This window comes from Polyodon spathula, chromosome 4, assembly GCF_017654505.1.
Source record: "Polyodon spathula isolate WHYD16114869_AA chromosome 4, ASM1765450v1, whole genome shotgun sequence".
Taxonomy (NCBI): Eukaryota; Metazoa; Chordata; class Actinopteri; order Acipenseriformes; family Polyodontidae; genus Polyodon; species Polyodon spathula.
The window spans coordinates 94701754-94727310 of record NC_054537.1 but is presented as its reverse complement, the minus strand read 5'-3'; the positions used below and the strand labels follow the sequence as shown (position 1 = coordinate 94727310).

The 25557-nt window shown below is 40.4% G+C and overlaps 1 protein-coding gene across 3 annotated transcripts; it reads left to right on the top strand.

The window, feature by feature from the left end:
* The first annotated feature begins 348 nt into the window (after window positions 1-348).
* On the top strand, window positions 349-25557 carry zgc:63863 (uncharacterized protein LOC393372 homolog). Of its 3 annotated transcripts, XM_041249164.1 has the most exons (8): window positions 349-578; window positions 1384-1569; window positions 11700-11780; window positions 13469-13655; window positions 15322-15423; window positions 21178-21319; window positions 21860-22044; window positions 24984-25557. In XM_041249164.1, the coding sequence occupies exons 1-8, from the start codon at window positions 515-517 to the stop codon at window positions 25234-25236; spliced, it is 1200 nt and encodes a 399-aa protein (XP_041105098.1). In that variant the 5' UTR covers window positions 349-514; the 3' UTR covers window positions 25237-25557. The 3 variants fall into 3 exon arrangements, with proteins under 3 accessions (XP_041105098.1, XP_041105100.1, XP_041105099.1); XM_041249166.1 differs by lacking the exons at window positions 349-578; window positions 1384-1569 and adding an exon at window positions 1584-1661; XM_041249165.1 differs by lacking the exons at window positions 349-578; window positions 1384-1569 and adding an exon at window positions 1850-1937.

Sequence of the window (25557 nt, the reverse complement as noted above, 5' to 3'; positions counted from 1 at the left end):
GCCATTGTAATAACTTGGTTCTCCACAGTTTTGATCACGCAGAATTGCTGTACATATACATTATTTAATAACTGTATTTCATTCATTTACAACACATTTTGATTACTTTTCTTCGACCAATGTGTCATGAAAAAAAACACAGCCCTCGGAAACTGCATTTCCCACAATCCACTGCACGATTGTGGCGCTTTCATTGGAAGTTCCAGACTCCTCTTTCAGAGGATTGTAGTGTAGCGACATATTTAACCAATCAGATGAACGCCTCGTCTGATTGCAGCACCTACCCACCAATCAGAGCGGAGAGGCAGTACTAGTTGCTTGGCTTCTGCAAAGGTAGGTTTGAAAGATAATAGTCGATTTAGAAGGAAGAGCTGTGATGTGATTAAAAAGCTGCTGTCGTGCTGGTTTATTTATCTATTGTTCTTTTGCGACTTTTAAAAACGTGTTAATTGTTTGAATTATGTAATACGTTACGATAACGTAAGGATAACGATTTATACGTTTTTATAAGGAAATGAAGAGGGTAAATAAACATTATAATGTTACCGGCCATGGAAACATTAGGAAACCGCAAGGAGGTAGGTACTGCTGTAGATTCGGGTGTGTCTAATGTTAACACATCTATGTTGGTTCTGCAGTACGTAGTAATTAATATCGGACAAAAAAAAATAGGTCTTCCCGTTACGCGTTCTGCCAAACAAAACCACTGTGTGTTTGTCACCGGCTGAGTCACTGTATTGCTAAACCAAGTTTGTGGGTTCACTTCTGATACGCCTATGTAATTATTATGTTTTTACTGCAGGAAATTATTTCACACTGACAGTATTAACACTGCAGTTTGTATGCGCTAGATCTACTGTTGACGTGGTGCTCTGCGAGGGTTTCCAGGGGGTGTGCCAGCCACTCTTTACATGCCCCAAAACATGCGGCAAGATTCGTCCTACTGTGCTCGTATATGCGGTTCCAATGATTGATCTCTCCTCCACAATGCAGGCCAAACAAGCACTGAAAGAGGCACAGGGAATTCACCCGAAAAGCTTTATTTATTTATCTTTATTTTCATAAGCCAACTCTGAATATATCTTCCTGTTCACATGTGTTCTTTTGAAATCCTACATTAATCTAATAGGAAACACTGATAACATTACTACTACAGTATTGACAACCAGTGAAGATTGTGGGTCAATTGCAGTAACATTGTTGTGCTCAATTTATGGTACAGGGAAGGCATATTTAATTCCCGGGGCACCTTCCTCAAAACTGTGACGATCCAGGAAAAAACAGGGAACTGGCTGTAACCCTAGTTCTGTAGTAATCGCAGCTCCCGTGGGTTTCTGAGTTTATACTGGCTCATATAAATTAATTTTTCTTCATATTGTCCAGAACAAGAGTCAAGGAAGAAGCAGAAGCTGGTTGAGATCCACCAGGCGCTGAACAGCGACCCAGTGGACATTGAGACTCTGCGAAGAGCTGCCGTGAGCGAGGGGGGACTCCTGACTGATGAGATCAGAAGGAAAGTGTGGCCCAAGCTTCTTGGTGTCAATGTGTATGATCTACCTGCTAAACCAGGTGAGGCTCCTCAGTGTCAATGTATACGATCTACCTGCTAAACCAGGTGAGGCTCCTCAGTGTCCATGTATATGATCTACCTGCTAAACCAGGTGAGGCTCCTCAGTGTCCATGTATACGATCTACCTGCTAAACCATGTGAGGCTCCTCAGTGTAAATGTATACGATCTACCTGCTAAACTAGGTGAGGCTCCTCAGTGTCAGTGTATACGATCTACCTGCTAAACCAGGTGAGGCTCCTCAGTGTCAATGTATACGATCTACCTGCTAAACCAGGTGAGGCTCCTCAGTGTAAATGTATACGATCTACCTGCTAAACCAGGTGAGGCTCCTCAGTGTCCATGTATACGATCTACCTGCTAAACCAGGTGAGGCTCCTCAGTGTAAATGTATACAATCTACCTGCTAAACCAGACATGAGAGAATTGATCAGATCCAGTATCCTGTGATATAACTTTACGTTTTCAGTTCTGTGGAAAATCTAATAGTACTCGTTGCTTTGACCTGTGAGCCTAAGGTGGTTGTCATATTGGTGGTCATTTGACTTTTTTGTTGAGATGTTGCCTTTGGAAGGTTTCATGCAGGACCCAGGACAAAATGAAATACACTGAACAAAAATATAAACACAACATGCAACAATTTCAAAGATTTTACTGACTTACAGTTCATATAAGGAAATCAGTCAATTGAAATAAATTCATTAGGCCCTAATCTATGGATTTCACATGACTGGGATTACAGATATGCATCTGTTGGTCACAGATACCTTAAAAGGTAGGGGTGTGGATCAGAAAACCAGTCGGTATCTGGCCTCATGCAGCGAGACACATCTCCTTCACATAGAGTTTATCAGGCTGTTGATTGTGGCCTGTGGAATGTTGTCCCACTCCTCTTCAATGGCTGTGCGAAGTTGCTGGACATTGGCGGGAACTGGAACACGCTGTCGTACACGTCGATCCAGAGCATCCCAAACATGCTCAGTGGGTGACATGTCTGGTGAGTATGCAGGCCATGGAAGAACTGGGACATTTTCAGCTTCCAGGAAGTGTGTACAGGTCTTTGCGACATGGGGCCGTGCATTATCATGCTGAAACATGAGGTGATGGCGGCGGATGAATGGCACGACAATGGGCCTCAGGATCTCGTCACGGTATCTCTGCATTCCAATTGCCATGGATAAATTGTGTTCGTTGTCCGTAGCTTATGCCTGCCCACCGCCACCATGGGGCACACTGTTCACAACGTTGACATCAGCAAACCGCTCGCCCACACAACGCCATACACGCTGTCTGCCATCTGCCATCTGCCAGGTACAGTTGAAACCGGGATTTATCCGTGAAGAGCACACTTCTCCAGCGTGCCAGTGGCCATTGAAGGTGAGCATTTGCCCACTGAAGTTGGGTATGTCACCGAACTGCAGTCAGGTCAAGACCCTGGTGAGGACGACGAGCACGCAGATGGGCTTTCCTGAGATAGTTTTGACAGTTTATGCAGAAATTCTTCGGTTGTGCAAACCCACAGTTTCATCAGCTGTCCGAGTTGCTGGTCTCAGACGATCCCGCAGGTGAAGAAGCCGGATGTGGAGGTCCTGGGCTGGCGTGGTTACACGTGGTCTGCGGTTGTGAGGCCGGTTGGACGTACTGCCAGATTCTCTAAAACGATGTTGGAGGTGGCTTATGGTAGAGAAATGAACATTCAATTCTCTGGCAACAGCTCTGGTGGACATTTCTGCAGTCAGCGTGCCAATTGCAGGCTCCCTCAAAACTTGAAATATCTGTGGCATTGTGTTGTGTGACAAAACTGCACATTTTAGAGTGGCCTTTTATTGTCCCCAGCACAAGGTGCACCTGTGTAATGATTATGCTGTTTAATCAACTTCTTGATATGCCACACCTGTCAGGTGGATGGATTATCTTGGCAAAGGAGAAATGCTCACTAACAGGGATGTAAACAAATTTGTGCACAAAATTTGAGAGAAATAAGATTTTTGTGCATATGGAAAATTTCTGGGATCTTTTATTTCAGCTCATGAAACATGGGACCAACACTTTACATATTGCATTTATATTTTTGTTCAGTGTACAAAGGTACATAGAAAATGTCAGTTCAATAAAAACAAATCAAAAGTTAAAATAAATCTGCAAAAGCTATCTTAAAAAGGTGTGTCTTTAAGTGAAATTTAAAAATATCCACAGACTCAGAATCTCGAACAGAGCTGGGCAGCATGTTCCATAGTCGCGGGGTGGCACTACAAAAAGCTCACTCTCCCATAGTACGGCGCCTAGACCGAGGGTGAATAAGACACCCGGCATCCGTGGATCTTAAACTGCGTGCTGGAATGTACTCTTGCAATAGGTCTCTCAAATAAACGGGGTAAACTTGTTTAGACTGCACTTGTAGATCTCTTGATCTACCCTGATGCACTGGACTCTCCTGACCTCAGCACCGCGTTACTGGATCTTCAACTGATGCTCTGTCCTTGCACTATTGCACAACTAATATGTCATTGTTAAGGCCCTGTGTAAGTCATGATTTCATGGACTGCGAGGAAATTGTGAAATTAGCCCAGTATCCCAATTTGTTCAATATTCTTCAGAATTTTTTTAATTATTTCATAATTATTTTTATTTCATACAAAAAAAAAAATCACACTAACTAAACTGTACAGCTCTGCTGTGTGCCTGCGTGTACTATTCGCTATGCATATAGTGCTGTGCAGTGATTATGTCCTGTCACTCTATGCGATCTAGGAGGGAAATGAAAATACTACACGCTGTAAAGAAGAAAATGGGTGCCTCAAAAAAGGCTAAAAATGTGTCTGCAGCAGATCACGTAAAGCAACTTCCAGCAGGAGTTTTAAGGTAAGCTCCTCTGTACACATGTGCCCAACTGCTTTGAATGGGCAGTTACTTAAGAAAACAACTACCAGCACTCATCACACATGATTGCACTATTTGGTTCAGCAAGTTAGCCCCTACAAGCATAAGAACATGTGTACTGGATATATTATCAGGACTGACTAATGCTAAAGTTTCTTCAGTACCACAGGCTTCTGTGGGAAACTGCACTTCCAATTCAATATAAGCAAGATATGGTACCTTCTGCCGTGCAGCACCTTGTACATGCAAGTTACTCTTGAGCATTTAATTCCTTGTAGTTCAGTTGTTCCTTATAGAAAGATAACCGACTAGATTTAGAGTCTAAACCACTGTTAAACGCTGGCTGAGTGGAGCACACATTTGCAATCTTGTTGGGACCATGTAAATTTGTATCAGTTCCTGTTTGTCAATCATTTGTCCATCAACAAAAACCTTTATGCAGTTAACGACATAGCAGCCGGGTTCAGTACTTTACTGCAGTCTGCGAGTTGGCTCTGAAACCTCTCTTTTAGTTTCTGGTGGACTAATGTTACATCTGCCTTATTTGAACACTGACCTAAGTGGTGATCATCTTGCCCATGTTCTAGCAGAATCTAGACATGCACTTTACCCCAGTAGCCCCCTGTTTGTCTACTTTTAGTTTTACTTCTCTGGTTTGCTGACATGCTGCCAACCCCATGTGCTCCAGGCACTTTCTTATCTGTCTGTGTGATTAGAGATTTTAAATTAGATTCCAATTGGGCTACCTTGTTTTGTAGTGCTAGTACTGTGCTGTTAGTGGCCATACTCTGCTCAGTGTGTGGGATTTCTGTGACACTTTCACCTGGTTTCCAAGATCTTCTTTTTCCTTTCTTTTTTACTTTCTCTCATACTTTCCAGGGACCTCACTTTCACCAACAGTGAAGAGTATGGCATGCCTTCACAAGACCCTGACTCTCAATCTTAACTGAAATATATGATTTTCATCCCAGCACCCAGGTACAAATTGTCTCAATTCAGGGTGTGCACCATTTAAAACATGTCTTTCCACTAGCTTATGCAAAAGTTTATTCAGGCGCTTCAAATATCCGGACTGCTTCTCCTCCTTGTTCTGATGCATCTCTAACCACTGCACATAAAGCTCTTCACCCATGGTGACATTTCCAGAGGTCTTCTCCAACTCGTCCCTATACTGCTGGACAGTGGCTTCAGGGCCTATGTGCAGCACTCTGTTCAAAGCAGATGGGAGGAGACTATCCAGTAACTTCCTGCGCTTATCGTTTGGTGAAAGGTCTGGATCACACACAACTTATCTTGCTGCATGCGCCAAGCTTCATATTCAACTTCACTACTGGGCTTGCAAGGCTCCCAGAAAACATCTTCAGTTTTACTTGGCTGACATATGTTGAAGTATTATGAACGTTACACACTGCATGCTCTACTCTTCTGGACAGAAGGTGGGACATGTAACGCTGGGTAAGTTGGCTGTTCGGACAAGGCTGAGAAGTCTAGAGAGTCAGTAGAAGCACAAGGTTATGGAGGAGGGATAACTTGGCTGTCTGTTACCTGAGGAGTCCTGTAGACTTGGCAGAGGGTTAGTATAGGTGGTTCTCATATTTGAATCTTTAACGCCAATGAATTGGCACACTTACATTATTAGCATCCACGGTATACTGGGAGGCAAATGAATCTAAAGGTTCTTGAAAAGTGTCCACCGTGGTCCGAATGATGTGGTTTAACATGCCATTGTGTCCCTCTTTAATAGGGACAGTGCAGTCCTGCAAACACAATCTGGATCCATGTCAGAGTATATGTCGTGGCTATGTATCTTTCTTACTGTCCAGTTATTTTCAGTATCTTGTTTGTCTTCTAAAAGCAGTGATGACTCAGTGTCTTCAAACTCTGAAATGACTCTATCATTTAGCAATTCCTTCACCCCTGTATTATTACCACTATACTGTAAGTCAGTCAGATATCCTTGGTTGGGGTTCAAGGTGCTACTCCCCCTACATCAATAGTACGGTCTGGATCAAAGCTATACTGTTTACAGAGATCCATTTGTAATAAAATGCAACTTGGTTATCTCGGGTATTGGTCTGTACCTGTAAACATATAGCAATTGATAAGTGCACCTTCTACATTTTATTTAAATGTATTTTTTCAACTGAAACCATCCCACGTTGCTGGGCGCCAATTATGTAACCCAAGTTATCATAAAACAGTACTTCTAAACTGCTAAGTTATATATAAAAACATGTTTAGTTCAGGGCTCAGTGTAATTTTATTACTGTTGTTTCAATAAGGCTATAGTATTTAAAACATAACAGAACTCATCGGTGCAGTGGTACCAGTTGCGATATGCAGTGTAATTATTTCAATGTACACGCAGTTATTCATATGCAACAATCAAGGTACAACATTTACAGTTTTTAATAAATAATACAAAAATAAAATAAAACAGCATACAACAAAATGTGTTCTGAATTGAAACTTGTAAGTTATCCCACAATGAATCCTCCACACTGAACAGTAATGTTCTAATAAGGAAAGTACAGAGCAGTACTAATGTTCTAATAAGGAAAGTACAGAGCAGTACTGATGTTCTAATAAGGAAAGTACAGCGCAGTACTGATGTTCTAATAAAGAAAGTACAGCGCAGTACTGATGTTCTAATAAGGAAAGTACAGAACAGTACTAATGTTCTAATAAGGAAAGTACACTGCAGTACTGATGTTCTAATAAGGAAAGTACAGCGCAGTACTAATGTTCTAATAAGGAAAGTACAGAGCAGTACTAATGTTCTAATAAGGAAAGTACAGCGCAGTACTAATGTTCTAATAAGGAAAGTACAGAGCAGTACTGATGTTCTAATAAGGAAAGTACAGAGCAGTACTAATGTTCTAATAAGGAAAGTACAGCGCAGTACTAACGTTCTAATAAGGAAAGTACAGAGCAGTACTAATGTTCTAATAAGGAAAGTACAGAGCAGTACTAATGTTCTAATAAGGAAAGTACAGCGCAGTACTAACGTTCTAATAAGGAAAGTACAGAGCAGTACTGATGTTCTAATAAGGAAAGTACACTGCAGTACTGATGTTCTAATAAGGAAAGTACAGCGCAGTACTAATGTTCTAATAAGGAAAGTACAGAGCAGTACTAATGTTCTAATAAGGAAAGTACAGAGCAGTACTAATGTTCTAATAAGGAAAGTACAGCGCAGTACTAACGTTCTAATAAGGAAAGTACAGAGCAGTACTAATGTTCTAATAAGGAAAGTACACTGCAGTACTGATGTTCTAATAAGGAAAGTACAGCGCAGTACTAATGTTCTAATAAGGAAAGTACAGAGCAGTACTGATGTTCTAATAAGGAAAGTACAGAGCTGTACTAATGTTCTAATAAGGAAAGTACAGCGCAGTACTAACGTTCTAATAAGGAAAGTACAGAGCAGTACTAATGTTCTAATAAGGAAAGTACAGCGCAGTACTAATGTTCTAATAAAGAAAGTACAGCGCAGTACTAATGTTCTAATAAGGAAAGTACAGAGCAGTACTGATTTTCTAATAAGGAAAGTACAGAGCAGTACTGATTTTCTAATAAGGAAAGTACAGAGCAGTACTGATGTTCTAATAAGGAAAGTACAGAGCAGTACTAATGTTCTAATAAGGAAAGTACAGAGCAGTACTAATGTTCTAATAAGGAAAGTACAGCGCAGTACTGATGTTCTAATAAGGAAAGTACAGAGCAGTACTGATGTTCTAATAAAGAAAGTATAGAGCAGTACTGATGTTCTAATAAGGAAAGTACAGAGAAGTACTGATGTTCTAATAAGGAAAGTACAGAGAAGTACTAATGTTCTAATAAGGAAAGTACAGCGCAGTACTGATGTTCTAATAAGGAAAGTACAGCGCAGTACTGATGTTCTAATAAGGAAAGTACAGCGCAGTACTGATGTTCTAATAAGGAAAGTACAGAGCAGTACTAATGTTCTAATAAGGAAAGTACAGAGCAGTACTAATGTTCTAATAAGGAAAGTACAGAGCAGTACTAATGTTCTAATAAGGAAAGTACAGAGCAGTACTAATGTTCTAATAAGGAAAGTACAGAGCAGTACTGATGTTCTAATAAGGAAAGTACAGAGCAGTACTGATTTTCTAATAAGGAAAGTACAGAGCAGTACTGATGTTCTAATAAGGAAAGTACAGAGCAGTACTGATGTTCTAATAAGGAAAGTACAGAGCAGTACTAATGTTCTAATAAGGAAAGTACAGCGCAGTACTGATGTTCTAATAAGGAAAGTACAGAGCAGTACTGATGTTCTAATAAAGAAAGTACAGAGCAGTACTGATGTTCTAATAAGGAAAGTACAGAGAAGTACTGATGTTCTAATAAGGAAAGTACAGAGAAGTACTAATGTTCTAATAAGGAAAGTACAGAGCAGTACTGATGTTCTAATAAGGAAAGTACAGAGCAGTACTGATGTTCTAATAAGGAAAGTACAGAGCAGTACTGATGTTCTAATAAGGAAAGTACAGAGCAGTACTAATGTTCTAATAAGGAAAGTACAGAGCAGTACTGATGTTCTAATAAGGAAAGTACAGAGCAGTACTGATGTTCTAATAAGGAAAGTACAGAGCAGTACTGATGTTCTAATAAGGAAAGTACAGAGCAGTACTGATGTTCTAATAAAGAAAGTACAGAGCAGTACTGATGTTCTAATAAGGAAAGTACAGCGCAGTACTGATGTTCTAATAAGGAAAGTACAGAGAAGTACTAATGTTCTAATAAGGAAAGTACAGAGCAGTACTAATGTACTAATAAGGAAAGTACAGCGCAGTACTGATGTTCTAATAAGGAAAGTACAGAGCAGTACTGATGTTCTAATAAAGAAAGTACAGAGCAGTACTGATGTTCTAATAAGGAAAGTACAGAGAAGTACTAATGTTCTAATAAGGAAAGTACAGCGCAGTACTGATGTTCTAATAAGGAAAGTACAGCGCAGTACTAATGTTCTAATAAGGAAAGTACAGAGCAGTACTAATGTTCTAATAAGGAAAGTACAGCGCAGTACTAATGTTCTAATAAGGAAAGTACAGAGCAGTACTAATGTTCTAATAAGGAAAGTACAGAGCAGTACTGATGTTCTAATAAGGAAAGTACAGAGCAGTACTGATGTTCTAATAAGGAAAGTACAGAGCAGTACTAATGTGTAGCTGCTTGCATGCTCAAGTGGATTAGTCTACACCTGTTAAAGGGGCAGATGCATTATTAAAGGAGCACTAAAGGCACATAGAATAAATGCCTGGCAAGTAGTATTCAATCCCCACTTATAATGAAGTAGAATAGGTTCTACTTTGTGTAATACAAAACACATATTCACTTCTTGATGTAGTAATAGTTTAATAAGGGTTAATATATCAATTATTTTTATATATATATATATATATATATATATATATATATATATATATATATATATATATATATATATATATATATATATATATATATATATACAGTGGCTTGCGAAAGTATTGACCCCCCTTGGCATTTTTCCTATTTTGTTGCCTTACAACCTGGAATTAAAATGGATTTTTATTTGGATTTCATGTAATGGACATGCACAAAATAGTCCAAATTGGTGAAGTGAATTGAAAAAAATAACTTGTTTCAAAAAATTCTAAAAAATAAATAACAGAAAAGTGGTGCGTGCATATGTATTCACCCCCTTTGCTATTAAGCTAAATAAGATCTGGTGTAACCAATTACCTTCAGAAGTCACATAATTAGTTAAATAAAGTCCACGTGTGTGCAATCTAGGTGTCACATGATCTGTCTCCTGATCTCAGTATATATACACCTGTTCTGAAAGGCCCCAGTGTCTGCAACACCACTAAGCAAGTGACACCATGAAGACCAGACAGGTCAGGGACAAAGTTGTGGAGAAGTACAGATCAGGGTTGGGTTATAAAAAAATATCTGAAACTTTGAACATCCCACGGAGCACCATTAAAGCCATTATTAAAAAATGGAAACAATATGGCACCACAACAAACCTGGCCGCCCACCAAAACTCACGGACCAGGCAAGGAGGGCATTAATCAGAGAGGCAACAAAAAGACCAAAGATAACCCTGAAGGAGCTGCAAAGCTCCACAGCGGAGATTGGAGTATCTGTCCATAGGACCACTTTAAGCCGTACACTCCACAGAGCTGGGCTTTACGGAAGAGTGGCCAGAAAAAAGCCATTGCTTCAAGAAAAAAAATAAGCAAACACGTTTGCTGTTTGGCAAAAGGCATGTGGGAGACTCCCCAAACATATGGAAGAAGGTACTCTGGTCAGATGAGACTAAAATTGAGCTTTTTTGCCATCAAGGAAAACGCTATGTCTGGTGCAAACCCAACACCTCTCATCACCTCGAGAACACAATCCCCACAGTGAAACTTGGTGGTGGCAGCATCATGCTGTGGGGATGTTTTTCATCGGCAGAGACTGGGAAACTGGTCAGAATTGAAGGAATGATGGATGGCGCTAAATACAGGGAAATTCTTGAGGGAAACCTGTTTCAGTCTTCCAGAGATTTGAGACTGGGACGGAGGTTCACCTTCCAGCAGGACAATGACCCTAAGCGTACTGCTAAAGCAACACTCGAGTGGTTTAAGGGGAAACATTTAAATGTCTTGGAATGGCCTAGTCAAAGCGCAGACCTCAATCCAATTGAGAATCTGTGGTATGACTTAAAGATTGCTGTAGACCAGCGGAACCCGTCCAACTTGACGGAGCTGGAGCAGTTTTGCCTTGAAGAATGGGCAAAAATCCCAGTGGCTAGATGTTCCAAGCTTATAGATACATACACCAGGAGACTTGCAGCTGTAATTGCTGCAAAAGGTGGCTCTACAAAGTATTGACTTTGGGGGGGGGGGGGGGGGGGTGAATACTTATGCACGCTTAAGTGTTCTGTTTTTTTGTCTTATTTCTTGTTTGTTTCACAATAAAAAATATTTTGCATCTTCAAATTGGTAGGCATGTTGTGTAAATCAAATGATACAAACCCCCAAAAAAATCAATTTTAATTCCAGGTTGTAAGGCAGCAAAATAGGAAAAATGCCAAGGGGGGTCAATACTTTCGCAAGCCACTGTGTGTGTATGTATGTATGTATATATGTATGTGTGTGTGTGTGTATATATATATATATATATATATATATATATATATATATATATATATATATATATATATATATATATATATATATATTTTCTTTTTTTCAGGCAAGGATGCTCGACAAGACCACAAGGATTTCGACCAAGTGGTCCTTGATGTTCGGAGGTCAATGCGGCGTTTCCCAAAAGGTATAGTGCTGAGTATTTGCTGCGTTGGTGCTGCTGTCACTGGAGTGGCTGGTTTTGCGATGGTGCTGTGCTCAGAAAGAGGAAGAAGATGCATCCGAGTAAAAGGCATTACAATGTTTCATGAGGTTACAGCCATCTGCTTTATTTTCATTGTGATTTTTTTTTTTTTTTTTTTTTTTTTTTTTGATACATGATCACACTGTAAAGAGTTTGAAGATAGGGACGTTAAACTGATGTATTGTGTCTTCTCTGGACAGTAAAGATCTGTTCTATGCAGCCTTCCTGCTCAAAGTGGTTCCAGCTGCTGTCGTATATTACCAGTTGTGCACATCCAATTTGGTATATTATTATTATTATTATTATTATATTATTATTATTATTATTATTATTATTTATTTATTAGCAGACGCCCTTATCCAGTACGACTTACAATCGTTACAAAATATCACATTACAGATAAGAGCAGTTATAGAGTACAATACAATCAGTAGCAAATAAAATCAGATTCAAATGAGCAAAATAAAGAATACAGTAAATAACTACATTTGAGAGTAATTACGTTCGATCTAAGAGCAGTTAACGTATAGTAAAAATATTTGCTTATATAAGTAAAGTCCAGTAAGAGCACGTAGTAAATACGATAAATGGATGAGAATGATTTGCAATTAAAAAAAAAAATGTGACTATGGACACCTATGTACTGGTAAGAGTAAAATCAAATACAAGATACCGGAAGTAGTTATAATTAACCCTTCGCGATCCTATGTTGGACCAGGTCCGACATTACAATTTTCCCTTTCCGGTCCAAAGTTGTCCCCTGTTCGACATCATCAAAAAAACGTCAAGCACAGGTCTCTAGTCAATTTTTCTCTTGAAAAAGCAGAGAAAACCTTTCAATGGCTGAGTTAGACCGATAGAAGCTGAATGAAGCCGAAAAAAAGGGGGGGGGGGGGGGGGTGGGGGGCGTATCTGAGCAGTACACATAGCCCCTGCACCACAAAGATAACACGGATACAAACAAACAAGATAGCTGCTTCTGCATCCAGCACTGAGAGAACATCACAGACATCTGCAGAGCTTTTTGAGATGTTATAGTAATAAAATAATGACTTGGATTTCATTATTGAGGAGTTTAGTGATAAAATGAGTGATCATGGAGAGGATTTATCAGTTTGCACGACTATGAAGAGGTATGTGATAAATACAGCGAACAGTGGTTGGAGGGGGGGGGGGGGGGGCTGAAGATGCAATACTGAGTGTCCTGTTGATATGCAGTGTCTTTTAAACCTGTTTTACTGTGAATGAAATGACTTTTAAACAACGCGTGTGAAAATAAATAAAATAAATTGGATCTGACGCACCTGACAGGCGCTGAATAAATGGACCGCTAAGGGGTAAGAGCAGTAGTGGAACAGGGCAAGGTATGGAGCCGTTCAGTGCAAGGTGGGGGGAGAGTAGAAATCCAGCAGAGTGGTTAAGGTTGGAGAGGTGGATGTTGAAGTCCCCTAATAGAACAACAGGGATGGAGTGAGAGTATACAAGTCTCACATTTGCAGTTTTGAAAGAAACCTATTTAGTTGGTCTTGCACTTCCTTGGTCATTTCCCCTGGAGATTATTTTTATCTTATTTAGTGTTTGTCCCTGCAGTGCAGCTGTAACTGTAGCATTCAGTCATTCTCTTCCACCAGGCATGCGTGATGACCAGAGAGGGGTCCTGCAGGAGCAGCTAATTGATATCATCCTGTTGATTCTGAAGAGGAACCCTCAGCTGCACTATTACCAAGGGTACCATGACATTGTTGTCACCTTTTTGCTTGTGGTCGGTGAGAGGATGGCAGTAGCGATGGTGGAGACCCTTTCCACTCATCATCTCAGGTGAGGGGCTAGGGATTACACTTTACAAGTGCTAATTTTTTCCTTATATTTTTATGGGTTTTTTTTTGTTTTTTTGCTATTCCGCTGTGCAGCAAGTAGAGGTATACTGATACTTGTACTCATACTCGTAATTGCCTTTTTCGAAGTATTTATCAACAGGTGTTAAAGAAATTCATTCATTAATGTGTTGATTTCGAAGCAAGAAAAGCTGCCCTTCCCTCACCATCACAGTTGAGTGCCAATTTATGGCAATTAACTTCAGCATTGGATGTTTTAAATGCTGTGGCGAATTTTCCTCTCATCCAGGGCGCTGACGTTTCTCCTGCCATACTGCCATACCAAGGCCGTATAGATTAGTGAATGGATTTATTCATGCCCGCCCATAAATACTTCTTAAAACTACGAGTATCCCGGTTCGAGTCCAGGCTGTTCCTTTGCCAGCTGAGGACGGGAGCTCCCACGGGGCGGCGCACAATTGGCCGAGCGCTGCCCCGGGGGAGGGAGGGTTAGGTCGGCCAGGGTGTCCTCGGCTCACCGCGCACCAGCAACCCCTGTGGTCTGGCCGGGCGCCTGCGGCCTTGCCTTGAAGCTGCCCAGGGCTGCGTTGTCCTCTGACGCTGTAATTCTGGGTGGCTGCATGGTGACTCTGCAGCATGTAATAAATAAGTAAATATGGGTATCAGTACACCCCTAGCAGCAAGTGCTTCACAGTGCTGTTTACTAATGTGTACACAATGCAATCGCTGCAGATAAGCTTGTCTTTTATCATGATGAACGCATTTCTAGTTTTCACATATACAGTACATTGGAAATGAGAGTTTTTGGGGTTTTTTTGCACTTTGTTTTTTTTTTTCTTCTTTTTTGTGCCTGGAGGGCAATTCTATATCTCTTTTCTTTTTGGGATACCAATCAAATTGCAATGCATCACATGTTTGAATTTTATAATCTCAGGATAGGGCACTAACTCTTGTTGCTTAGAAACCAGTCCACAATTCATTTTTTTGTGTCACATTTAGAAGCTGTTTAGTCTGTAACTTATTTAAAACCTTTACCCTCAAGGAGGTCTAGTTTACAAGGGGGTCCTTAGGGCACACTCAATCAGGGTACAACGTTCATACAATACAGATATCATTAAAATCCAATATTGCTGGAAGAACTCCACTAAAGTCTTTGATGCTGCTCTCATTCCTTGTACCTGGTAATAGATTCCAATCGCTCGGGGCATTACAGTATATGCAAATGCCTGTGTTGTATATTCCTCTTTTAACTGTCTGAACCTGAAACACTCTACTTGATTTAAAGTAGCTTTTCTAGTCTAGCGCTGCACCAAATGATTACTTGGACTGAGCTTTCCTCAGAAGTCAGGTGCTGACAATCCTGTGAGGGTCATTGGTGTCGATCGGGCTAATTTACCATTGCAAGTGAAGAAACAGCTGCTTGTATTTGTGTGGGTTGCTTTTCTTTCTTTTCGGTTGGTAAATTAGCCCGATCAACACCGATGACCCTTACCTGTGGAGAACTTGATTGGAATAATCGGTTTGTACAGCTCTGCTAGTCAGACACTCAAAGAACATGTACCAGTGAAAACACGTCTATTTAGCATTTTGGTAATTAAACTTTACATATTTTGAGTAAATATAGACTTTTTTTTCTTTTCTTTTTGTAGGGATTTTATGGACCCTACTATGGATAGTACAAAACATATCTTGAATTATTTGATGCCAATTCTAGAGCAAGTAGACCCAGAACTCCATGAATTTATGCAGAGGTAAGACATTTTAACAAAGATATATTTAATTATTAACTACTAAATGCATTACAAAGCATGCAAGGGCAACACCCAGTTGGTTAGTAACAGAGGGCAATGTGTAAAGGTGTCAGTACTGACTTAGCTTCGCCTCGTGCCTCACAACCCACCCTGGAGTGTGTAATTACTTACATAACTACTATGTAGGCTTTTTGTCTGAAGTAATGCTTCCACCACCATTTTCCCTTTCATCAAACCACATTATATATATATATATTAGCTCAAAGAGCCAGCTGCCCAACATTTCGATATGTTGTACATATCTTTCTCAAGGGAGACTGTGTTTGAATCAAAACATTGGAGGTATTTATAGGTGTTTGACGGCATGACAACTACTTGTTATTGTTTATATTCAAATCAATGATTTCTTCTTACATGATGTAATGGTGTTCTATATATTGTGACATCATTTTTACTTATCTTTAAATCTATATTCTAATTAACATTATTTTATATAAACTTTTATCTCCCCAGCGCATCAGCATGCACAACTTTTGAATTAATTTTGTTTATTTAATTATTTTTAACTTTTATATATTTATTGGAATTAATTAGTTCATTCTTTTCTGCTGAGTCCCGCTGGCATAATTGTGTTCAGTCTATTTATCCATTTACTTTCTTTTATTCTTCTATATGTCGCATTGTCTAATTTTAGCTGTTCTAATACTGCAAACTTTACATCATTCATGTCATGTCCTTGACTGCTGAAGTGCTGTACTATTGGTTCATTCATTTTTTCATTTCTAATTAATGACAGGTGGTTTTGAATTATTTTATATAAAGTTGTTCCAGTCTCCAACATATTTTATTTCATCACATTTTTCACAGGCTATTCCATAAACAGCATTGCTATTTTTACAGTAGATATTAGTATTTAGTGGATAGGTGGTGTTCTTATGTTTAATTATATTTTTACTTTTGTCCATGTATTTACAAACTTTACATGTACTAGTGCAAGTATTTGTAGAACCTATTTTGTCAGTTGTTCTTTTTTGTTTACTGTGAACTAAAATATCACCTAAATTAGATTCCCTTTTGAATGCTACAACAGGGGCCTTAAGAAATACTTTTTTCAATTTTTCTGAATTATGTTGAATCTGCAAGTGTTTCCAAACTATCTTAGAACTTGTTTGCTATGTCAACTATCTATCTATCTATCTCTCTATCTATCTATCTATCTATATGGGGTGGGGGGGGAGGGGTGGTTTGGCTGCCAGAGCAGGGCTGAAGTGAAGCTGAAATGTCTTGTCTCCTGGAAAAAGCTGCAGCTCCTCTCTCAGCAAAAAACTAAATGCATTAGGAAAGGTAACCTCATAATAGACCTAATATTTATTTAGTTATAAAATGAATGCTGCATAAGAGGTCTGTGTTATAAAGTGCCAGCGCAGCTTTTCTTCAGTTCAGATTCTGTATCAAAAGGGAGAGACAGAAACTGAAGTTAGACTGAGACGTTGTTTACAGTTTGAACACCGGTACTGTTTTTACTGTAGAAATATTGCATGAATCGCTAGTATAGGGAACTGGGGGACATGCTGTAGGAGCGTTATATCCGAGGCACGGATGTAGAGTCACTGGAAGTCAAAGCAGACGTCCTGCCGTGGAGACTTCAGACATCGGTCAGGGTATTGTGCACAATATTATCAAGTGTTTTCCCCTTGCACCCCATTTTCAAATCAGACTAGTAATTGTCACCATATACCTATAGCAAAAGCTTACCTACACCTTAACCTGCTAATTTCAAAGTAGGTGCTTTGAATGACAGGCTCTGTAGCTGGCAAAGGTCCTGGTGATTGACAGTCATTTAAGCGAATGAGAGCATTGTAGAACTGCATCAATCAATGACATCTGACAGAACAGGGTGAAATGACAGTACTAACGGTCCACTGAGATGATTGACAGCGACCCCCAGCCATTCAGAGTGGAAAGGAGACAGGACAGACAGTAAGTGTGAAAACTACACAAATTAAATATTATTTCTAAATTATTATTTTTGGTTAAAAAATCAAAAATAGAGAGTGGTTTTACCGACGTTTATCCTTTTATAGGTTTATTTCGGTCAAACTCATATTTTTGGGGAATTTGACGTTTAACAAGCTTTATCAATATATTTCAAAAAGTAGCAAGCCTGGTTATAATCGAGAGCCTTATAGCGAGGGGGCACTGTATAGAAGTGTTGCTCCCTTTTGTTTATAAAGAAATTGCATGTTCGATGTAGGAAATAGATAGTCCCAGGTAATGCCGCAATTTTCATTTTTATTTTTTTTGGAACCATGCTGTTTCCATCTTGAAAGCCTGATTTGATTATCAACAGTGTAAAGTTGACCCTCTTTAGCGTCCGTAACATGCTGTATTGGGTTCATTACAGAACTTGATCAACTTCCCCAGTTTGCCTTTGACAGACTAGTGTAGTTGAGACCGTGCTGTGTACTGATGTGTATCTCACACTGAGTAATACACAAGTGACAGCTGATGATGTAATATAGAAGTGACAGCCTGAAACTGTACAAAGTATGAGGTGCTGCAATAAAGTGACAGCCTGAAACTGTACAAAGTATGAGGTGCTGCAGTAATATTCAAGAGTGTTCAAAGATGTGCTTGGGCTGTAATGAAGTGGAGAAGAGAAATAAGACACATTCCAAAAAGAAACGATATTAGGCCTTTCATCACTGTGTTGCCACATTAATTTAACTCATTGGTGACCGAAAGCCAGCTGGACATCATCCCACTCCCATCTCCTGACAAAAAAAACAAAACAAAATGTATCATTGTTTTGAGAATTGTAGCCAAATCTCAGCTAGGACTTATCAACTAGGGGAAGTCTCCCCAGAAAATGTCCCCTATGGGTGTGAGAATTTCAATTTCCGGTCAGTAATTGGTGATATAGAAACAATAGGCACTTGTGTGTAAATGTTAGACCACTTTGGCCCAAATTTATAAAGGGGAAAAACCAACCACAAAAAGCCACTTAATGTGTGTGTTCAGTACGGCCGCTGAACTCTCACAATAAACAGCGGGTTGGGTCAGCCCTGCGTGTGGAGGCTACACATTCCAAAAGAAAATGAATAGCACACAAAGATCTCAGCCTGGTACTACTAGCCATGGTGATGAGGATGCTCAGAAGCGAAAACTGAAATTTAACCATTGTAAACTCTAACAGGCGAATGTGTTTTAAAAAAAAAAAAAAAAAAGTACAGTAGGCTAATATCGGTAACGTTAACTGCTGTACTCTGCAACAGCATACTGTACTACCAATGACCATAGAGAAAAATAAACTGCTGATATTGTACCTCCATTTAATAATCAAGCACAATTTTAAAAATAGCTGAACAATGTTGTCTGCTTTTTACGATTTGCCACCTCCAAATGCAAATCCCTGTCAATTTTCTGAGCAGCTTCATAGCTGTTTTCAAAGCCACGATTCTGGCATATCCTGCGAAAAATGTCCACTGCCTGCAGCTTTACTTTCAGTGAAAGTTCTGGTGCAGTATCCTCTTCTGTTCCTTCCACCTGTGGGTGCCTGTCAGCTGTTACTGCCTCCAAAAGTTCTGCATCTGTGAACTCACTTGCCGTCTCCTCCTGACTGTCAAACTCCACCATGGCCTCAGACTGCTCTCCTGTGAGATTGTCAGGAATGGCAGCATCGGCAAGCGCATCAGTATCAATGTGCTCCTCGCTGTCCGTGGCAGACACAAACCCTCCCTTTCTGAAACAGTTGGAAACAGTCTCAGGGAGAATATTAACTAGGTGAAGTGCTTTTTCACAGCATATCCATCTCAAGAAGCATTCTCTTTTTCACAGCATATCCATCGCTCGCAGCTGTGGGTCAGTATCCAGACAGGCAGTAATGTGTGCATTGAGACGAGAGCGGTAGTGGCTTTTTAAGTTTTGATTCAACCCCATGTCCATTGTTGTATAACAGAGGTCATGTTCGGTGGAGGAAACTGCAACACAATGTGAGACAGTTCAATGTTGTGTGGATGAGCTGGGCAGTCGTCACTTAAAAGGCAAATGTGACGGTCTTGTAGCTTTAGCTCCCTGTTCCAGTTTTTCAGCCACTCTATAAACAGTGAACTTGTCATCCAGGCATTTCCAGAATTCCTGTAGATCACAGGAAGGTGCAAGTGATTTTTTGGAAAACAGTGAGGGCTTTTACTTTTTCCGATCACAAAAAGAGGGCGCTTCTCTGCCCCATCCATGTTTGTACAGCACATCAATGTAATGCAGTCCATGGCTTTTACCTCATGGAAACACTTCCCCCCTCAAACCAAGTCCCTTGTCTGGACAGTCCTGGTAGAACAGAACAGTTTCATCTGTATTAAAAGTCGACGTAAGGTCTTTGTCATCCATTCAGCAACCACTGGAAGGTCAGTATTTAGTTTCTTGCTGTGTTCCTTACGTTGAACCACATCCTGTCCGGTTTTCCAATGACTGAGCCACCCATCTGATAGACTTTCCTCACTCTATTGCTGGTCGCTTTCCAAACTTTATCGGTTATAGACAGGTCTACACGTTTGGAAGCCATTAGGCCTACACATAAACAGTCAGTGGATACAAATGTACTAAATACTGTGTAGGCTGTCTGCAAGTTTAATAATACAGGGGTTGATTCAGACTGTTATGACCTGTACAGAGAAGCTGAAATGTGTGCCCGTTTTGCATTCCCGCTCATTCTGTAACCATGGAAACGTTTGAAAAAGTTATCATTAAGCGGTATGCCATTGTTAATATCCAAAATCTGTTGGCATTAAAGTCTAAGGGATGGAATTGGTTCCCACAAAAGTGTTGACAATAACAGAAAGTTGTTCCTATCAGGATTGCTAATAAGCGGCATCTGCTGTGTGTGTGTGTGAAGGCAAAATATAGTTTTTCTATGAAAGCTTTGTGTTTGTTTCTATCCAGGGTGGAGGTTGGTACAGTCTTTGCACTGCCTGTTTGTTTGTTTGTTTCTATCCAGGGTGGAGGTTGGTACAGTCTTTTCACTGCCTGTTTGTTTGTTTGTTTGTTTCTATCCAGGGCAGAGGCTGGTACAGTTTGCACTGAGTTGGCTGTTTGTTTGTTTCTATCCAGGGGGAGGCTGGTACAATCTTTGCACTGCCTGTTTGTTTGTTTGTTTCTATCCAAGGGGAGGCTGGTACAGTCTTTTCACTACCAGTTTGTTTGTTTGTTTGTTTCTGTCCAGGGTGGAGGTTGGTACAGTCTTTGCACTACAAAGTTTGTTTGTTTGTTTGTTTGTGTTTGTTTCTATCTGGGGGGAGGCTGGTACAATCTTTGCACTGAGTTGGCTGTTTGTTTGTTTCTATCTGGGGTGAGGCTGGTACAATCTTTGCACTGCCTGTTTGTTTGTTTGTTTCTATCCAGGGTGGAGGTTGGTACAGTCTTTGCACTACCAGTTTGTTTGTTTGTTTGTGTTTGTTTCTATCCGGGGCAGAGGCTGGTACAGTTTGCACTGCCTGTTTGGTTGTTTGTTTTTATCCAGGGGGAGGCTGGTACAGTTTGTTTGTTTGTTTGTTTGTTTGTGTTTGTTTCTATCTGGGGTGAGGCTGGTACAATCTTTGCACTGCCTGTTTGTTTGTTTGTTTCTATCCAGGGTGGAGGTTGGTACAGTCTTTGCACTACCAGTTTGTTTGTTTGTTTGTTTGTTTGTGTTTGTTTCTATCCGGGGGCAGGCTGGTACAATCTTTGCACTGAGTTGGCTGTTTGTTTGTTTCTATCCAGGGCAGAGGTTGGTACAATCTTTGCACTGAGTTGGCTGATTACCTGGTACGGACACGTCCTCTCAGATTTCCGTCACGTCCTCCGGCTCTACGACTTCTTTCTGGCCTCCCACCCTCTAATGGCCATTTACTTTGCTGCAGTGGTATGAAGCCATGTCCTTATTTACAGTACAGTCTGTTTGCACTGCTGTCTATGTGTATGTGTGTCTCTGTATAGTCCTTTACACTGCTGTCTGTGTGTGTCTCTTTGTATAGTCCTTTACACTGCTGTCTGTGTGTGTGTGTCTCTGTATAGTCCTTTACACTGCTGTCTGTGTGTGTGTGTCTCTGTATAGTCCTTTACATTGCTGTCTGTGTGTGTCTGTTTGTATAGTCCTTTACACTTCTTAGTGTGTTTTTTTGTATTGTCCTTTACACTGCTCTCTGACACTGTATAGTCCTTTACACTGCCACCTGTGTGTGTGTCTCTGTATAGTGCTTTACACTACTGTCTGTGTGTGTCTTTTTGAGTAGTCCTTTACACTGCTGTGTGTGTCTTTTTGAGTAGTCTTTTACACTGTCCAGTGTGTGTCGCTGTATAGTCCTTTACCTGCTGTCAGTGTGTGTCTCTTTGTATAGTCTTTCACGTTGCTCTTTGTGTGTATAATATATGGTGGTTACATTGTTTATCCTTTCTGTTTTAGATTGTTTTGCACAGAGAGAAGGAGGTGAAGCACTGTGATTGTGATATGCCCAGTATCCACCAGCTTCTCTCCCAGATCCCACAGAATCTCCCGTACGAAGAGCTTATCTCCAGAGCAGAGGAGCTGCTGAAATGCTACCCTCCAACCCTGCTGGAAAAGAGAGCTGCTATCCAGCCCCGCAAAAGGTGAGCGATGAAACAAACCACCGGGCACGAGTCGGTCTAAACTAAAGAGTATACACTAAAGTGTAAAATCAGGGAGCACATAACCACAAAGGGATGAAGTTATGTCACACATGGTAAAACACCATGTTTTGTACTCAAATTTAGTGCTTACTCCCAAGGCGTTAGCTGGCAAGCTAATGCTTTGATTCAATTTTCCCATTGAAACTCAGCTGGCCAGATGTTCATTGAGCTAGAATAGTGTGATGACACTGTAAGTAGATTTCTGTGTTACTGTGCATGGAGCAAGCAGCAAATGAAGAAGGGCAGTAGCAGGTGAACTAGTAAACAGGATAATCACAACACAAACTGTTTGATAAATGATTAGGTGTTTGATTGAGTTAACCAGACATACACTACAATAATTTGTGGACATGATGAGGTTTAGCCAGAAGGTGGTGCTGGTGTGTGTGTGTGTGTGTGTGTGTGTGTGTGTGTGTGTGTGTGTGTGTGTGTGTGTGTGTGTGTGTGTGTGTGTGTGTGTGTGTGTGTGTGTGTGTGTGTGTGTGTGTGTGTGTGTGTGTGTGTGTGTGTGTGTGTGTGTGTGTGTGTGTGTGTGTGTGTGTAAAAATCCATCTTTTTTTTTCTCCACTGGTTTTAATAATACGTGTAACGGCTACCTTGTGTAATAGAGTTTAAAGCAGCCTGCACACAAGACCTCCTCAGAGCATTCTGTAAACCTAAGGATAAATATGTGTAACAAAGGTGCTTTAGAAAAGGTATTATGTGTCATTTTAGAATCCATTACGGAATGAGACTGCAGTTGTATTGGATTTGAAATACTGCACTCTCAGGATCTGGCAAATAGCAAAGGCAGCAATTCTACAGGCATTCTCCCAATGCCAAGGTCAGGTGGAGCACAGGTAACAGCAACAGGAAAATTCCTTGTTTACTGCTCTACCAAGGAAATTCTGTCCCACGTCTGTTGTGATATCATTTACATCCCCATGCGCTCACACACACATAGGCACACAAACATACACAAGCACAAGCACAAGCACACGTGTTTATGAGGACTGCACATTGACTCCCATGCAGTGTTTCTTATCTTAAAGTCCAGAAGGGCCTGGGGGGGTTGTGTAAACACAATAATACAATAATGAAGGTTCCGGGGCTAACAGAAACACTGCTACATTTTTATGTTTGAAATATCTGTTTAAACATCACAGGGACTTGGCCCGTGTCTTCATAAGGTAGGTTTTGTCACAGTTTACTTCGTTGTTGGGACTTTTCTGACTCGGCAAGCATTATAAACAAGCACGCACACACACACACACACACAGGCCTTGAATAACAGTCAGATCCTGCTATCCCATAAGCCTGGCTGTGGTTTCCATCAATGTGGGCTGTTTCCCACTGTGCCCCTCTGGTATTTGCATACATGTGAGCCCTTTCTGTGTGTTGGAGCTGGAGAAGTAGCTTGTAAACACAAGGTCCAGGGCTTTAAACCCCAAAGCAGAAAATACACCTAGCATAGAGGCAGCCCCTGAAGAAATGCATGGAATATTAATCTCATTAGTGGGGAACTCCATAAGGTACACACTTCAATGAGTGGAGTGCTTTAATTATTTAGTAATAGTCAAGCAAAAAATTCATTAGAACATATCGGTCAGAGGAAAGCTTCTTTTATTATTTTATATGATTAGTAAATGTGATCGTACATCTTGAAAGAGTTCAGTTCTTACCTTGGTGAGTTGATATATTATTTTATCTTATTCTGTAGATAATTGGTTGGACCTAATCTCGAACACTAATTTACTATGAAGTTGTTATTGTTTTTTTTTTTTTTTTTTAAGTTCATTTCAAATTTTTATCCATCAGCACTTTTAAAGTCATCATCTTCCAAATGTTTTTTTTTTTTTTTTTTTTTTTTTTTGGTTAGTTTTTTTGCTGACATTTTTATTTTTAAATATAAAATGTGATAACATTAACATTTGCAGGGTTGTGCCAAAAATGTGAAACACAAGTCACGTACCTATCCTATCCACTGGCTTGTCTCCTGTGACTCAACAGACATCCCAGTACCTATCCTATCCACTGGCTTGTCTCCTGTGACTCAACAGACATCCAAGTACCTATCCTATCCACTGGCTTGTCTCGTGTGACTCAACAGACATCCCAGTACCTATCCTATCCACTGGCTTGTCTCGTGTGACTCAACAGACATCCCAGTACCTATCCTATCCACTGGCTTGTCTCCTGTGACTCAACAGACATCCCAGTACCTATCCTATCCACTGGCTTGTCTCGTGTGACTCAACAGACATCCCAGTACCTATCCTATCCACTGGCTTGTCTCTTGTCACTGAAGCTGACTTACAGCTGGGTGATACAGCTTTTTACTTTTTTCAGAATACATTACAGAAATTTCATTTTCAAAACAAGATAATCTGGCACCAGTCCAGAGAGCAGTACATTTACACAATGTGTGTGCTACATGCTGCAGGTGTTTGTACTTTTTTAGTCAAACACCTAGTCTATATTTTGAGAAGAGTTGCAGGGTTGTTTTTTTGTTGCTGTTTTTGTTCTGTATATGTTACCCAAATTTGACTTTGAATGTAGGTCTTGGTAATCTTCTTCACAACACTGACCACCATTGGCCGAGCTGTTGAAGAGTACAGAACGTTTGGACAATTATTTGTGTGTGTGTGTGTGTGTGTGTGATGAAATAAAATAACTTCCATGAGGTAGGGGATGGATAGCCTGATGACTTCATTTTTTCTCTATGCTGTAACTTGGGTTTTCAGCTGTTCAAATCAGAGTTTAAAAGTGAATTGCTCTGAGGTTATCTTCCGTCTATTTCCATGACGGAAGCTGTGGTCATAACTCATCTGACCTCTCCCTGAAGAGGGTAGCTGAATTCTCTGTCTAATAAAAAGCTCTTGTTTTCTGATTTTTGGCAGCCTCACCATCAGTTCGTTCCAAGACTTTCAGAGGGCCAGGCTGCAGCAGCGCCCGGATGCGGTGCTCAGACGGCAGCTCCAGAAGAGACCTCCAGCTGAACTCGCTGCTGTCGAGGATGCTGCAGCAACAGAAAGCAGCCACCTGGTGAAAATGGCTGTGTGGGGGATATCAGCAACACTAGGGGCAGCAGCGCTGGCTGTGGCTCAGACGGCATTAGAATGGGCACCAGAGTTTTTACTACAGCTCTTTTAACAAGAAGGTGCCAAAACCAGCCTGACACACAAATTGTGTGAAGTATGTCAATGTCACTTGTATAAGTATGAAGGGTAGGGGAAACATCACTCTATGTATGTAAAGTACACATCGGTAATCCTGCCCAAGCCAAAAACTAAAAATAAATTTATAATAGAAAGTTGCACAAAAGTGTTGAGCAATAAGAAAAGTAACAGTGGAAGCTGAATTGAAGAAGCAAGTAAAAGGGTCATGTTCTTAGCTGTCTTGCAAGGGATCTCTTTGCTTGCTTTTTAATGACTGTACAATGTAACCATCCTCAATAAAGATTTTTCAAAACAG